The sequence below is a fragment of the Belonocnema kinseyi genome, chromosome 6, assembly GCF_010883055.1.
Source record: "Belonocnema kinseyi isolate 2016_QV_RU_SX_M_011 chromosome 6, B_treatae_v1, whole genome shotgun sequence".
In the NCBI taxonomy this organism is placed as follows: domain Eukaryota; kingdom Metazoa; phylum Arthropoda; class Insecta; order Hymenoptera; family Cynipidae; genus Belonocnema; species Belonocnema kinseyi.
Genome location: NC_046662.1, coordinates 96,754,430 through 96,772,342, shown reverse-complemented (window position 1 = coordinate 96,772,342; position 17,913 = coordinate 96,754,430). Strand labels below are relative to the sequence as shown.

The 17,913-nt window shown below is 31.2% G+C and overlaps 2 protein-coding genes across 2 annotated transcripts in view; both read right to left on the bottom strand.

The window, feature by feature from the left end:
- LOC117174663 (enolase-phosphatase E1-like) overlaps nt 1-7,134 on the bottom strand; it is a 42,426-nt gene extending 35,292 nt beyond the window's left edge. Inside the window, exon 1 of the mRNA XM_033363949.1 lies at nt 6,674-7,134. Coding sequence (XP_033219840.1) covers nt 6,674-6,796 — 123 coding nt within the window. The 5' untranslated portion in view covers nt 6,797-7,134. The remainder of the gene's footprint in view (nt 1-6,673) is intronic.
- Nucleotides 7,135-8,543: 1,409 nt separating this feature from the next.
- Nucleotides 8,544-17,913, bottom strand: part of LOC117174224 (G1/S-specific cyclin-E) — a 21,499-nt gene continuing 12,129 nt past the window's right edge. The window contains exon 3 of the mRNA XM_033363097.1: nt 8,544-12,778. Within this exon, the coding sequence (XP_033218988.1) occupies nt 12,032-12,778 (747 nt within the window). The 3' untranslated portion in view covers nt 8,544-12,031. The remainder of the gene's footprint in view (nt 12,779-17,913) is intronic.

The following is a 17,913-nucleotide window of genomic DNA, read 5'->3' as shown; positions in this document are numbered from 1 at the left end:
CTTTTATGTCCATGCATTTTTTCATGCAGGCTCTCGTGTTTCTGTGACTTCTTATGTCTCTTCTAAGTAGGGTCTCATTCACACATTCTAACCATTCTTTACTTTGTCCATTAGGGATTTCCCGCTTATTATGCGCATGAATCTCATGTCAATTGCGACATGAAATTAAGAATCACGCGAAACATTAAAATCGCCAATTTCTTTCAAATGCAGCAGAAGACCTGAGCAAACCGAAGTTGGAGTCGTGCATTTTCGGCTTACACGCGAACTTAAGTGGTAATCGTGCACCTTCTGTTTTGCGGGTCCCAAACGGTAGGTATTGTGGGGTAAATTTCTAGCTCAATCTGCAGCTCTGAATAATATTATAAATTGCATTACAATTGAAAGAATAACGGAATAAGCTCTTCTAACATTTTCGTGTCTATAATATTGTTAAGTACAGTTAAATTACATTTAACATCAATAAAAGATTTTGTTTATACAAGCTTTCTTAACAGTAAGACATTCTCGGGCCTTTCATACTACAGATACGGCTGTGATTCTCACAAGCAGTGAACGAAACACCTAGTGAGTATATAAGGGCCCTTCGGATATTGACATTCAGCGTGCGAAACTGCGTTAGTCCGTCAGTGTATACAGCGTTATATGTGTAGTATTAAGTTAGTTTAGTATAGGCTTGCATATAAGCCATAAAGTCGGGTATGCTGCAAAAATATTGTCTGTATGCATGGGTGTATGTGTATATGCATAGAAACGTGAATGGATGTTGAACTTGTGACACTACGAATATATTTTTTCTCTTTCCTTTCTTCTCGATTTTCTTCGACTGTCGCTGAGACTCTCGTCAACTGGATTAGAAATTTGATACCGCTGTTTATTTAAACTCTGCAATTAACATTTTCTTATTCTTCTGAAATGTGTAATAATTTCTAGATAATTATTGATATTTAACAAGGAGGTTTCAAAACTTTATTCGACTTCTTCTCGTATCCGAGACTAATACACAAAGTCGACGCATTTTTAAGCGACTAATTCTTTCCATGTATACACTAAAAAATAGTAAAAATTAACTGATATAATATGGCTGCAAATAAAAAACTTAACAATATCATGTCCCTGGAATACTATACGTGCTTGTTTAGAGAAATAATATTTTTAATTAACTATATTTGGAATCACCTTATTTGTTATAATTAACCAACAGAATTTATCCAAAATTAATTTATATGATTCTTAAAAATATTGCTATCAACAGAAAATTAACTTTCTGATTTCCAAATACATACAACAAAGCCGCTTTTCACTAAAACTATCAAACAAGAACTTAATATAGCAATTTTAAAACTAAATACGAGGAATTAAATATGAATTTTTCTTACATGTGAATGGCAGTTTCTACACATAAAAAAGTCTCAGGCTTCCAATTCCTCATAGAAAAATTATAAATTTTTCTTTAATTATTGTGTTTGCATTTGCCTAATTGTGATATTGAACCAGCAATATTGATTTCAAATAAATGTATATAATTGTTACAAACCTTTTTTTAAACAAAAACTTTTAATTAAAAGGTTGCAGTATATAACTAAATGCGTATTACAATAAAAACTGCAATTTTCAGTTTAAACCAAAAATAAAAACTTACTACCGAGGTATTAAGTTGCTAAATTGGGAGAAAATCAGCTTGATTAGATAAAGTTAACCAATTCCGAATGAATCATTCAAGAGTTTGTAGGTTCCAATTTAATGGGGGTTTAAAATCGCCTTTCAATAGCGGCTAAAAATCTATTTTTCAATTTAAAAAAATAATAAAAATTTGTTCGCGAGATATCGAGAGGCTGAAAACAAATAAAAAAGTTTTCATACAAAAAACTAGTTTATTCCTGGAAAATAAAGATTTAGTGTAACGTTATCGCACTGCAATATATGAATTTTCGCTGAAAGTTCTAATTAAAAGAAGAAAGGTGCATGCTTCTTCATAAATAAGCGGTAATAATTTTAAGGAATATCATTTCTGAACGCAAGGCAAAAAGTAAAACGACAAAAACCCGTATAAAGTGGCTGTTTGTGGAAAATAAAGATTTAAGGCCATGTGACGAGAGGGTCACGTCACCAAACCTGGTCTTCGATTTTCCTTTCTCAACTTACGTCTAAACGAAATAAGGTATCGCTCTAAAAGTTTGGGAAATGAAAGAGGAGGTAATGAAGTCCATGTCTCTGCTTTGTTCCGGTGGATATTTTGAGACAAAATTTTGTTTGAAGAAAATACCCGTGGAAGTTTTCTTTCCCAACTTACGTCCACACAGAATGAGATACTGTGTTAAAAATTTGGTACGATAAATAGAAGGCATGCGAGAATTTGTCTCTGGTCCTAAATAATTAGAATAGTGAAAAAAGTTTTTTTTTTAATTTCTATTTTGGAGAAATACCGACCGTGCTTTCGTCACACCCTGAAGGCAATTTGCAATGTTGTCAATAGGCTAGTTATGAGGATTATATTTATTAAAGTGGGACAAAACAAAAAAAATCGATCACGAACATTATGCACCAATAATGCAGAAACTAATGTTTGCACTTGAAATGCAAATAAACATATTTGGTCTGACATACGTATCAGAGATAAGTGGAAAAACCTAAATGTGTCCGTCGATAATCATTATTTGCATAAATAAACTTTTTTCTTTCTCCAACTCTTTGCAAGGCCACAAACGTTCCTTTAATATTTACTAACAGTTCCCGAAAAAAATGTTCGCGTTATTTAAACTTTTATTTTTCAATATGGGTGAAAAAATATTGATCTTAGGGCTGACTTGATCAGCTGTTACACTCATCACATGGCCTTGAATTTGATTGGTACTTTGGCGCTGCAAAAAGTTGCAAATAGTTTTATTTAAGACCCTTCTCTCAAAAAAAGAAGTATTTTATTATTTTACTTATTAAAAACTTTTTACGAAGAAGAATATGGTTAGGAAAGGGGGTTTAAAAAAGGTAAGAGGTTAGGCAACCAGAAAAAAGAAGATGAGAGGACAGTGCAGAGTCATTTAACTAGTTTTGAATTACGTACAAATATTTTTATTAATATATTTAAAATGAGATTTCGAAAAAAATCCTTGTAACATAATATGTATCCGATTTTTAAAAGAATTTTGTGTAGAAAAGCCCATTTTCGGCAAACATTTTCGTTATTTAGTTCTACTGCAACCCTTATTTTACTGCAACCCTTTAATTATAATTTCTACGCAAACATTTTCATGATAATTATTATTTTAATTTAACATAATGAACTTCTTAAAAAATATTTTCAAAGCACGCTTATTAAGAAAAAATTATTTTTTAGAAATAAGATATTAATAGAATACGGTTTCCACGCAGGACTCAACGAAAGGAAGTTAGCTGGTAGTTAATTAATTCAGGTAAAAAGATAACATAACGTTTAAAAATATTCAATTTTAGAACATTAATTTATAGAATTGTTTACAAAAATCGTAAATATTATTATTATGCGTAATATCTTACTTGAGCTCAATTATAATTATGCTTGTACTAAAATTTAGTTCTTCAATTAAACATTTAAAGAAATTGTAATTAACAATTATAAAAATGGTTAATCATTCTTATTTGTTATTTATTGATAACAAATATAAATGCTGATCGTTGCTCCACTTCGCGCTGAAGTTTTCATAACTAGGCTAACACCAAAAATAATTTTTTTTTTTAAATCAGTTCTTTTCGAGGAGATGGCAGATTGAAATATCTGCTATATAAATTTGTATTAGTTGTAATGTGGCCGGGGGGGGGGGGGCTCCCTGACACTCAAGCTATGAAGCCTATTGTACCACTAAATTTATATTAACAATTATATCAATGAATTTTTGATTAATTACGTTAGTTTATTATGATAAATAAGGCAATTTTAACAATAATAATTGAGGGAAAAGTAATTTTCCTCTGCGTGGAAAAGGTAGATTGTGAAATTTCTTTAAAAAAATATTATTCAAAATACATATTATTTGTGCTTGATAAAGCTTCAATTTGGAAAATGCTGAGAAAAACTTAAAAAATGAGGTTTGTTTATAAAAATGTTTATTAAAGAGGTGGATATTAACCAATGTTATTGTCCGGTACAAATTATGACTCATGCAAATCCTAAGCTATTAGAGTAAAAACAAATATTTTTCTATGAGAACAAGACATACTTAATCATTTATTTGTAAAAATTGTTTACAATAATTAAGTTAATTATTAGCAGGATCATGTATGTTCTCTGAGGGCAGATGCAATAATGTTGTGATTAAAAAATGTTTACAACCATTTTTTTCTATGAGAAAAAGACACAGTTAATAATTTGATCGTATGAATTGTTTATAATAATTAAGTTAAATATTAATAGGATTTTTTCTGCTCTATGAAAACATATGCAATAATAGAGCATTTTTTGTTAACATAAAAATTCATTGAGCTGAAATGGCCATTTTGTCCCCTTTTTTATTATTGCTGCTGTAACAGAAACATTAAAAAATTGCAAACTACAAATCTCTTCAAAATGTAATGGTAAGCATTTCTAAAAAAAAATCATTAAGAAATACAACCTGTAGCCGTGTAAGAACATTACATTCAAGATCCGGACCACTGTGAAATGAAATAAAAAAAGTCCAACAAAAATCGAGTTTGTTAAATCACTTTTATATGTTTTAAATCGATCAAAAATATTTTCTCTTTTAAGAATTCCATCAATCATTAAATCGTGATGATTACCATTTTTAATTTGTATAGATTCAGTGCAAACATATTTGAGTTTAAAATTTTATTTAAGCCGTAAATAGTCTAGTTTAAAAACGGAATTTTTAAAATTATTTTTGACTAATTTTTGTGTTCTTTTTTAAATTATAATTTTATAGCTGGTCGTTATAAATATTTTGGACATCGGACGGCTTTAGACTGATAAAAATACATTAGAATAAAATGTAGAAAGTTAGAGAAATGAAAAAAAGAATATATAACTATAACAGAGGAAGTTTTAAGTTCTGCTGTTTATCTTTTTATGTTATTTATATTTTTATCAGTAACTATTTGAAAAAAAATTAATTTATGTAGATACACCTACTTCCTTTTTATTCTTGCCAATAAAAAAAAACCCGGAGTTCTAAAATATTTTGAAGAGTTCAAACTCCTTAAATATTAGCAAAAACTGAATATTTCTATAGGGCTTTAGCACTTTTTTTAAAAGGATCTGTTAAACTGTCAGAAACATAAAAAAAATCCCTCCACTTAAATATAAAAATCAAGAAAATAAAAACGTTTGTAAACATGTATTACTTTGCTAACAAGCAAAGCCAAGGTATTTAAATATCGGATCCAAATTAATTTTATTTTTATGGGGCGATACCTAGTATTATTTTTATTGCATTTACTAGATTATTATTGGCAACATTCATTAATTTTTGCGAGAAAATAAATAATTGAACGTCCCTTTCCCAATAATTTAAAGTTATCATAGATCTCTGAATCCTTTAAACATTAAGAATATATTTTGTAGCAAGAAGCTTAATTGGAAAAATGGCGATACAAAAAAAATGTTAAATTACGCCATACATTCTTAAAGTGGAGAAATACTTTCTTTTATCAAATATACGCGTTTAGCAATTTCCATGTGAAAAATGAAAAATTCTGTTTTTCTATCACCTAATCAAATAGAAAACATTACAGGTGCCACTCGGTTTTGTTTTCAATTCAAGACTAAAATAAAACCTTATACAAAAAACAGAGGATTATTTTCACAAAATACATTATTGAACATTGAACTCTTCGAATCAGGGAATGTAGAATTCTTTACGTTCCTTGAATTTCAAAAATACATATAACAAGTGCATATACATATGTTTATGTACGAAAGGAAATTTATTTTTGTTCCTCTGTAGCCTAACAGATGCTTCGTTTATTTATAGGAATACGTGTACTCCGACCGAACTGTCAGTCTATCAAAGAATAAAAAAAGAAAAGAAAGACGTCAAAGCATAAAAAAAGACGGTATGCACTTCCGGGTAACTTAAAGAACCTAGATTTTTTAAATACTTTTTATTTGTTTCATGTTTAGGTAATCATTTCTAAGGATACCTGAAATGATTGATTTGAACACTTACTCAATTAAACATTGAGTAAGGAACATACAAGTGAAAATATGTATGAGACTTCAAAAAAAGAATTATTATCTAAAAAATAAACTTTATTTTGAAGAACCAAATAAATAAAGAATCAAATAACGAATATAATTTTTGGAAATATTAGGACCAGAACCAGTTTTTGTGTTCAAAATCTAATAAAAATAAACTGACATGACATATTAGGATGCAATAATGTTTGCTTAAGCATCAAGTAAATTTAGAAAAATTTAACTTCATTATGAAAAATGCTGAACATGTTTACAAATTCAAGATATTTTCTTAGTTTTGTGATATCAGTAGGAAAAAAAGTAAAAAATATATCGAAATTTGAAAAAGTCTAAATAAATAATGAAAACGAAATATGACAAAAATTTTGAAAAGTATCTTCACAGGTTCCTCACTCCAAAAAGAGTAAATAAAGAAAATAAATACTAGACGATTCACGTCGTCCATACAGCAAAAGTTCATTGAAAGACATCAGAATAATGTGGTAGTAATTTTAAGAAAATACTCACTTTATGAGGAGAAATATGCTTCACCGGTGAGTTTTGAAGGGAGGCGGTGATCTCCTTCAGGACGACTCTCGTTCCCTCACGAATTTCAGCTGGCCCGTTGCTTTTATTCCTAGGACTTGACATATTTGTCAATATATTCTGCTAAGATTTAATCCAATGTTTGCTTCACTTTTGTACAAATGTCTGTGCTCTTCCAGAGTCTCGATGTTGACGAAATTTTCCCGCGATATTCAGCAAAATTAGACCTAACCGCCTTCGTCGTGCTTTGTCGCGAAACAAAGAAAAGTAATTCCCTGAATTTAATTCCCCAATTCCATAAAATATTTAGTTCACATGTCCGGCCTTACACTGGATTACGTTGTAACCACTATTTGTTACTATTCCGGAAAAAATTTGAGCAATTTTTGTAACTCATGGATATCGCGTTCTTCAAACAAACCCCGTGCGAGATACCACTTGTAACGGTCAAATGCCATTTCACAACTTGAATGCGATTACTGAACTTTTCTCTCAAAGATAGCGCTGATGTCTGCTCCGACGATAAAACAGTTCTGCGTGGAATTAATATTTTAAACATTTTTGTCAAATTTCCTGTGATAAATAAGAAATTAGTGCAGAAAATTATTATTGCTCCATAAATTCTAAATAAACTGAAATAAAACTTTTGAAAACAATATACAGCTCAATCAAAATTTCAATTTTTTTATTTAATATGTAAAAAGGCAAAAAAAAAATTGAAAAAAGACAATTTCGTCGATTTAAACTGAACAAATTTACAACTTAAAAAAAAGTAAAATAACCTAAATTCGATGAAAAAAATGTTTTCCAGAAAAATAAATTCCCCATTTTTTACAAATCGGTCAACGTTAACAGGTGCCACCCGGATTTTGAAACTAACATGGGTTTCTAAATGGGAAAAACTCCGTTTTCGATTAAATGGAATAAAAAGTGTTTGCTATTAACTTTTTGTAAATTAATGTTTAGTGACCTCTTAAGAAATGTTCGAGGACCCCCACCCCTCATGCAAAATAGCGGTTTTATGTAAAATGTATGTTAAAAACAGTATTTTTTGGACTTTTTTAAAGATGAAATATTTTTATTTCATAAGCGAAAAGTTTTTTAAGTATTTTTGAAATAATGTTGAATTCTTTAAAAATGTTTAAAAAATTTTATTTTAGTAAAGCGTGAAAGCCTATTATTTCTTGGGATAAATGATACAGTTAATGTTTTCAACAGAAATATTTGTTCAATAACATTTTTCTCGTAATTATTTAAATAATTTGTCCCTGTTAATCGTGAAAAGTTATAATTTTGTGGAAGTAATAATGCAGTTAATGAATGTTGAGTGATATTTTGGGTGTAAGACACTATGCCACTTATTATTCAATATTTTGTTTTCGCAGAACTTATAGCCCAATTAAAATTTTGTTTGCAGATCAATTTCGTTGAGATTAGAACATCTTGATTACTAAGAAACATATTGCAAGATATTAAAAAAAAAAACTATAATTTTCTCCATCTTTCATATGAAAAGGAACAAGTCTTTGACCAAAAGTATCATTATTTAAAAGAAAAAAATCATAAAAAAGTAAAAAATGCTTAAATAATTGTCAAATATTCTTAAAAAGAAATATTACTTTTATCATCCATTAATTATGTCATTTTTTTGCATTTGTTAGGAAATTTTGCAGTACAATACAAGGTGGTTTGAGGGGTAAAAATTAAAATTTTAGGTGGAAATCATTCCTTAAAAAGCGACTGAACTTTGATTTACAAAAAGTTAATAATATGTACATTTTCTCTAAATTTTTTTAGTACCGAAGTAAAAATAAGAGTAGGTAAGTGCCATTAAATTAAATTACATACTGTATGTGTTTCATATTTGTATTTTTTATTATCAATTTTTCTCCTTACAAATATACATATATAAACTTCTGCAAGTTCATAAATCTTGCTCAATGACGGGAAAGTATACTCGTATGTTTTCTTTTGTAGTATTTATATTTACATAAAAACACTCATTCCACCATACAACGCATTGCAACGGCATATTGCGTTAGAATAAAGCACATTTTATAAAAGAATACTATTCACAATATCCTCACTCGTTTTTTTTTTCACGTACACTCTGATCCTCTAAATAAAAATAACAAGCATAAAGGCACATTCGTAGGCACTCGTTACATTGTTAAGTCGTCCTTTCATATTAAACGCAAGCGAGTTAAATATAATTTGAAAAATAGTCTCTATAAAACCCGCGATGAAATATTTATTACATTTTATATTGATCTAATCACAGAATGCCATACAAGCACACCAAAATTTGCATACCCTACAAAATCGTATAATTGAATGACCTCATACAAAATTCATAATGTAGGCGATCACTGTAGAGGTTCAAATTCACTAAACTTTCTATTTCCTTTTCTAGGTCAGTCGGATAATATCGCTCTTTGTATTATCAGATAAAGCACCGCTAGTGTTGCAGATAATAACAATCCACTATTACTAAAACGATTACAACATTATTTTCGCAAGTAGCAATTTATTAAAAATAGAAGACTTTACTCGCTATCTTCACCTCGATTTATATTCGATATCCTAAATTATTTACATTTTTAAGAAATGAGGCGAACGTATAAATGCATTTTAATGTGCCCTCAATAGCAAAAGTTTTGCACGTATTTCGGGGCTAACACTGATGAAATATTGCATAACTAAAAGTTTTAAGTTATATGGAAAATCATGCTAAACTAAAAGAAAAAATTTTCAAAATAACCAGAGAAACAAAAATTCCGATTGTTGGTAAACATTTCTTTGGAAATTTATAGGAGAAAAAACCTTTCTTTAATCGTCGTTTCAATTTTTTCAAACTGTATTTGAGCAGTAAAAATTAATTTATAAATAAACCATGCTATTCGTTCGGAAAATCAAAGTTTAAAAACTCCAAAGAGAGAGAGAGAGAGAGAGGGAGAGAGAGAAAGATTGAAACTTGAGTAACTCTACATAAAAAGCTTTTAAAGCTAGAGTTTCACAGAAGTAAAGAGGAACCCTATTCAAGAAAATTTACACCAGTGTTGGTCCCCGAGTCAATTTAATATATCCCGTACAATATTTGTTACTAGAAAATTATTAGAGCAATTGCAACCAAGCAACATGTTAGCACCACAAAGTCCAAAGCCATTGTTCGTAGAATCAACCTGCAATCCCTTGGAATAACCTAATAAATTCTGTCTATTCTAGAAAAACCAACACTCCGCAAAATAGAAGACATCAAACGAAAGTAAGGCGCTCTTTTACACTTCATTCTATAATTTCTACAAATATTAATTAATTATATTAAAAACTAAATTCTGTAGAAGTTTGTGATGTATTAAGATGGTCTAGAATTTCAGTTTTATTTCAAAAATAAGTAAATTAATAATGTCACCAAGGAGAACGTTATTATTTTGTTCAATTGACTGTTTAGTTGGATTAAATGAAGTGTGTGGTTCATTCCATTTCATCTAAGTCGATTGTGGCCAATGTTATTAATCTTGATTTTGTTAAAAACATTTTAAAAACGCTGTTAATGATGAACAGTTAAATTAAAGTTTATTTAACCAATTTTATTTTTTACAAAACCTTTTTTTTTTTTATATCGCTTAGCAAATTTTTTAAATTATACGGGTTGTCAGGGGAGGCTTCACCAAAAGTCCCCGTTTATACACAAGGGGAGGTGGGGGGTCTAAAACTGTTAAATAATTGTACGCGTGGTATATGGACACTATGGTCACACACAAAACAACATTTTTCAACACTTTTGTAGCGATTTTAATATTGAAGTCGTCATTTTTTTTTTAATTAAATTTTGATCACTTTTTGCATAATTGGAGTCCTTGTTCAACTTTCGAAACTGATATATGAAATTTTAACTTAAATCCGTCACTTCGGAAGTTTTCCACATTTTCGTGGAAGAATATATTTTACGGAGAAAAAATTAAATGATTGAGGCTTTGCTACACGAACGAGATCACGACAAAGCTGAATTACATACTTTCATTTTATAACACGTTACTAAACGTATATCTAATGAGTGAAAACTCATTAATGGATCTGCAAATTACGGGACATATATTATACTGAAATCGAAAAAAATAACTAAAAAAAATACCTACTTGCTATTATTTTTTTCGTGCAAATAGCTTTAAAATTAAAAAATCAGATCTTATGTTACAGTAACTTATATTCTGAACTAATTTCCAAATCATCGTTACGAGACTAAAAAGTACGGGACCAATGCAAAATTTACAGGGTGAATATTTTTAAACTGATTTTATTATCCTGTAAATCTTGGATTGTCTATTTTTTCCATAAGAAATATTCTGTCGTGTTTTGAGGGAAAGTTATATTTCGGCTCAAATTCTGCAGAGTGATCAAAATTATATAAATCAATTGTGCCAGTAACCGGACACCAATTTTGGAAGGCCATATATAAAAAAGTATTACAGTTTGCAAATTGTCAAAAAATAGTTTAGAAAATAAATGTCAATCTCTTTCATATGACTAGACTTTTATAACATTATAACAATTTGGTTAAAAGAAAATAAGTATTCGGCCGACCACACACGTGCCCAGAGACTGGTGTACTTACCCTACTATAAAATAAGTATTAATTTTGAAAAATAATAAAAACACCAATATTTAAAAAAATTACGAAAGTGCTGACGAGTGGACACTGTTTACTTCATCTTCAATAACAATTTTTTATTCATTATTTTAGACTAGCAAATACGTCTGACTCGATTAAATTGAATTTTATATTTTAGAAATTTATGTAATAAATTAGTTCTAAATATATATATAATTATTACACTGAGATATCAAAATTTAAAAAAAAAACAGGCCCCAGCCGACTGAGGTGAATTAAAATGGAGTACCTGTGTAGAAATAATCGGCCTAAATTAAAAATTCCTCCTTGAGGCCATGCAACATGCTGTCATGTAACCAATTTTTTAAAACAAACTTACCCATAAACTAGTAAGTCGAATGAACTTTTTGTATCAGACAGACTTAATGAAAAGAAAGATGAACGTCTGTCAATGATTGGAAATTCATTCGAATTATTAGTTTATGAACGAGTTCGTTTAATTGAATTGGTCAAGTGTTGTGTCGTATACACCCTTAATTTCGCTCTAATCCCAGCAAATGTCACTTACTAGTTTATTCCATTGGATAGCAGAAACCAGTATTCACAGATCTAGCAGAAACAGCTATATTATGCTGCAAGCTGATTTTCATATAAACTTTGTGTTCACGGAACATTTGTGACGCCTCTTGACGATATAATTGAAACCACTAGAGCGCCTATTGCATGCCTTATGTATACGGATGTAACTGCGGCGGAAGACGAGGTGGTGTTGGTGAATTTTTTTGACTACTGGACGGTGGGGTTAGCATTCCATTCTGGTTATCGGGACTATTGCTAGAATCGAGATTGATCTCTGTGTCGAGACAATCCAGTGATAAAATGTCTTGTGTCAATCGCCGCTGGGCATTTTCAAGCATAGTAAGATCCACCACATGAGTCTGTATACGATGAGACTCGTCCATCACTATATTAGGTACGGTGGCTCGCAAGCCGGATCCAGTGTGACACTCGATAGGGGGTGCGGCGGACCTGAGAAGAAGTTGAGAGCCTTCTTCGGCAACGGTGTTTGCAAAAGAGGTCAGCCAACGAACGCAGGGTGCGAGTTTCTCCCAGGAGAGGCAGGATGCTCTGAGAGCAGCTTCCCTGCTTTTTGTGTGATAAAGTGCGGCGGCTGCTAGGTGACTGTACGAAAACTTGAGACTGCCTTCGTCGAGAGTGGCGAGATCCAAAAGTTGCGCCGCTTGCGAATATTGCAGTCCTCCATACTGAGGGTAAATGAATGTGTTAGGCTTCGACCAATCTCCGGACTCAACCTGCATGTAGATGTTCAACCAGCTAGGTGGAGTGATTGGAGACAAGTTCCATCCGAGACCTTTTAAAACTATCAATTCCTTGCCAAGGATCTCTTCCTCCGTGCACGCTCCGTCGGTGACGTAGGCAAACTCGGCAATTTTTGGGGGGTAGATTTCTTCGACCTGCAAATAGAGGTATATGTAGATATAAACAGACAAACTAAACAAAGTTGATCTGAAAAGGAAAAGTTAACTACCAATGATCAATGAATATATACAAAAAATACAAGATAGCCTAAAGAAATTTAATACATTTTTTTGCAATATTGGGACATAAAGAAAATTCAGGGTGGCAAACAAACTTCATTCTCAAGATTCCCTAACTTTTCCCTGATCTTTTATAAGCGGAATAAAATTATTTAAAATTAGAATAACACAATATGAGAATTTCAAATATATGCAATTTTGAACACAAAAGGACGATTTTTCAACAAACCAGTTGAATTTTCGACTAAAAACGATTACTTTTTAAATAAATAGTTTAATTTTCAACAAAATAATTAAATTTTCAACAAAACAGTTCAATTTCTAACGAAATTGTTGAAATTTCGATATGCAAAGACAAATTTTTAACCAAATGGTGGAATTTTCACACCAAAAAAATTAAGCATGAACCAAACCAGTTGCTTTTTCAACCAAATAATTCAATTTTTAACCATAAAAAAGAATATTTCGACCAAAAAGATTTTTTTTTACCAAAGAAAAGACGATCTTTCAACTAAGAGAGATTAAATTAAAAAAAAAAAATGGAAGTTACATATTGAGTTAAATAAATTAATTTTAAACAGCAAATATCAGCGAATTGAAAAAAAAGTTCAATCAGAACAAAAAAGTCAAATTTTCAACGGAATAAAACAATTTCAAATTAAATTTTATTATCATTAACGGTTATTTAATGGGCCTCTTATAGAAATTAACTGACTTTCGCAAGATTTTTTTTTTAAATCCCTAACTTTTTCTGCCACTCTGGGAATTCTTGAGAATATAAAATAGATTATTGTGATACAAGTGGGGAAAGTGCTGAAATCACACGAGTGCAAAGTACCTATCCTCACGCCATATCACATACTATTTTTCATTATATATGGACGACCACGTAGGGCGAAAGGACATAAAAATACGGACCAAAGTGGAATTTGTGCTATACGCATTTTTCCGATTTAAAGACAACCACTTGCTACAAAATTATACCACCAATAGCAATTATGAGCATAGTTATCGCGAGCGATATTAAAAATATATATTTTTTACTTTTTGAGCAAGAAAAATCATATGAGAAGTTAAATAACATCAACAATTTCTCGAAATTCGTACCTCAACTTCCCCAAGTGTCTAATAGTTTTTTGATTAAATTTTGACCAAGTTATCGTTTTTCAAAACCAGCAGCGATTTTTAGTACCGCTCTTAATTTAAAGTGTTTTAATAAATTTAAAAAAATTAATTTAAATTCAATTGCAATCTCTATACAATCTGGTGTACACGAAAAATTCAAGTATTTAAACCCTCACAATTCACCAATTTTGTACTCTTATTCTATGTCGATTTTATAGTTATGGCCGTTTTAAGATCGGTGCTCGGCTTTTCGATCGCCTAAACAAAACAAAATATAACAATTTAAATTACGATACTGAGATTTTGTATTTGTTTCACAGTCCTCCACTACCTAGGGGTCGCCCATATATTATATAAAGTCTTTTTTTATATTTTGTTTACTTTCCCACTCCCCATGGATAATGCTGTATAAATACAACATTTTGACGCGGTTGAGCCATGCTAATCCCCGAATAAAGTCTAATTGGGTTACATGGGGGCTAGGCAAGTCTAAGCCACGTGGTTTTATATTGAGGTGTTTAACAAAATAAACGCATGGCTTATTCCTTTTTCGAATAAGTGAGCAAAATCCTAGATGTATTCCTAGCCCTCAATAACAATTTACATAGCTACTCATGTAAATTATTATTCTAACCAAACAATACAAAGAATCAGATAATTTGAAACGTTTGCGATTAGTCACAGAAAAAATATAGGTCACGCACCTCACCCTTTATAATGTCTCATGGATGGCGTAGACATAGTTGTGATTAGTCACAAAAATAATTTACATGACACCACTAATTTTACGTGGACATCAAATTTTTTCGCATAAGAAATTCTATAATGTGACTTGATGCATTTTTGATAATTTTCTATTAATGTGTACGAAAAAAATGTATAACTAAACCAGCGATATTTATCGCATACATAAATCGTTAAATTACATATTATACTGCTGAATTAAGAATGTTCGAACTCTGAATATCGCGAAATTGAAATAGATTTTTTTTTCTTGTATTAAAACTTATTTTATGTCTCCGTATTTTTTACTGACGAAAAATTTGTACGTGAAGTTTCGATTTTTTATGACAAGTGAAACTGATAATAACGTCACATAGCCAAATCAAAAATATGGAAATCCTTGAATCGAGGTCACTGTTTGCTGTTTTAAAAATAAAGATTGCTTTAATCAAATATATTTTGGGTTTGTTGATCTGATTTTGCGGTGGTCTTTTTCTGTTTAAACTATATATTTTACCGCATAAGCGACGCCACAATGGGACATATTTTAATGTAATTAATTTAGCCGTATATTAATAAATATATTGTTTATTTAGGCAAAATAAGTTTGTATTAACATGAAGTAGAAGAAGGAGAGAACGGTTTAGATGAAATAGTGTTAATTATTTTATTTTTTCGCATCAGATAAGAAATGTAACGATTTGATCTGATAAAAACTCATGGTGTATTTTACTACTGAAAGGGACTGTTCGTTGAACATTAAATGTTATACCTACAACAGCTATTTTTGCAAAACCAATCTCGAAATGCGGACTCTGCATGTCTATAAATCATATGCAAAGCACCTCATTGCCGGAATAACGAAGACTTTGTAGAGACCTGCCTCGGACTAACTGCAGATTTCTTGTGAACTCCCACGAGGCTCTCTCGAAAAGTTAATCGCGCGGTACTTGGGACAGATCTCTCAAGTGTTCCCGGCTGAGTTAGGAATCTCCCGATAGGGATTTCGCTGCACCGGCCGGCTGGAGCAAGAGTTCTCGTGACGCACTGAGACTAACTGGGACTAACCAAGGAGCTACGCAATAGAATTCACACATTCCTACTGACCGCTACAGGGTCTACCGTAACTCCGGGAGTCACTTGAAATTTCAGTGACCAGCTCCCGCGAAAACCGTTTTAGAACAACCATTAGCTTGAAACTTTCTGAGACGGTTATTGCAAAAAATAACGTGAGATATACGTGCGTACAGGTGTTTGCTTGTTCGTGTTCAGACTCGTAAGCGATCAAATATTTTGCGTACTTGTATCACAAATAGTTAAGCATTTAGTGAATTAAAGGATTTTACTTTCGGCAAAAAGAAAAAAAGGTTTGCGGAAAAATCTTACGTGATATTGGCCTAAAAAAATGCTTATGTAATATTTGCAGGACTCGAGGATGACATTTCAAAAGAGTCAATCCATATTCTTGTGATTTTACAGTAGAAAAAACATGTTTTCTGAAATCAATTTCGCAATTTAGGTACTGATTTCATTAATTGAATTAGACCGAATTTTTTTAAAGTATATAGTATGCTGTATTGTCAGCTCAAGTCGTATCACACGGTAGATGTTGAGCGCCGATTAAAAGCGTAATTCGCAATTTAAAAAAAAATAAAAACCTGCTCCAGAGATATTAAAAGGATTATCTAACTGAAATAACATTTATTTCAAAGTCATCTGGCTCCAGAAAAACAGATAAAATAACAATTCGGCGTTTTACGACAACAGCAGACACACCTTGGACGTCTGCTAAACGTCACTGCGCAAAAGTGTCACCCCTTTTGATACTATGAGTATATGAAAAAAGTACTTAAAAATCGAATTAAAAAAAAAACGCTTTTAAAAGTTTATTTCCATTTTTAAGACTGTGTAGGGGAAAAAACATGCACACAAATTTGTGTATTGGCTATTTTTGTATTGGCATCCTTCAATTAATTATGAACATATGTTTACAATATTGTGTAAATTATAATTATGTGATTGTAAAAAAAACAGCCCGAACTGGTTTACCGTGACTAACATGCGAAAAAACTGAGTATTCATTAAATAAAAGTTTTGTATCATAATCATATATTTGCGTTCAAATTATAAATACAAAACAATTATAATTGAAACTTATAGTTATGCTCAGAATTCAGCATAGCAACTATAATAAACCTATATACTTCACTAAGGGTTAAAGAATCTATCCATAAACTTAAAATCATTAAAGCGTAATTTAATGCATTCCTATAAATCAGACATTGTCAAATCCGCAGCATAGTACTCAAACTAGGGATGTGCAAATAGCTCACAATTTTAAGTCGAATCCGTTCTTTTTCGAGAAGAGTTCGAGCCAAAGGGTACAAAGTTCATTGTAATCACCTTATTTTGCCCATTCGATCACAATAATCGCATTGCAACTTTACAGAGCTGACTCGAACTTTCGAGCCACTCCAACGTTTCGAGTTCTCAAAAGTTTTCGAAAACTCCAACAGTGTCGAACTACCCAAAAGTTCAAAACATTCATGTTGGATGTATGTACAAGGGGGGGTTTCGGATTTCGAAGCACAAATTTGGGGTAAAAATGAAAAATTGGACATTTTTTATCCAAAAGCTTTTGAGAACTCAAAACTGTTCGATTACCTGAAAGTTTCAAGTATTCAAAGACTTTTGAGTGCTTGAAAATTTCAATCTTTTCGGAAAGCTCGAAATAGAACGGTACACGACTCGAAACTTGACAAACTCGACTCGACTCGTTCGAAATTCGAGTATTTTTGCACACACCTAACTGATATAATTATTAAAACTTTAAAAATGCATTGTAATACAAAATCAAGGCTCTTTTTAAAAATTCCAGGATTTTTCCAAGATTTATAGGTTCTGTCGCAACCTTGAATAAAAATATTATAAGATATTGTAAAATATTTCCGGCAGACTGGATTACTGGCAGACTGGAATTATTCTAGCACCAGCACTGGATTATTCGTGGCTGGCTGTTCACGCCAAATTAGATTGGCGCTCTTTTGGGGCTATATATATCTACTAGATAGAAAAATCCATCACGCAGTTCTATGTAGACCCTTTAACCCTTAAACGGCCAAAACGCCACTACCGGGACACTGCTTTTCAACGGCCAATAACTAAGACTATTCGACACTAGAAAAAATTGAGACACATATATT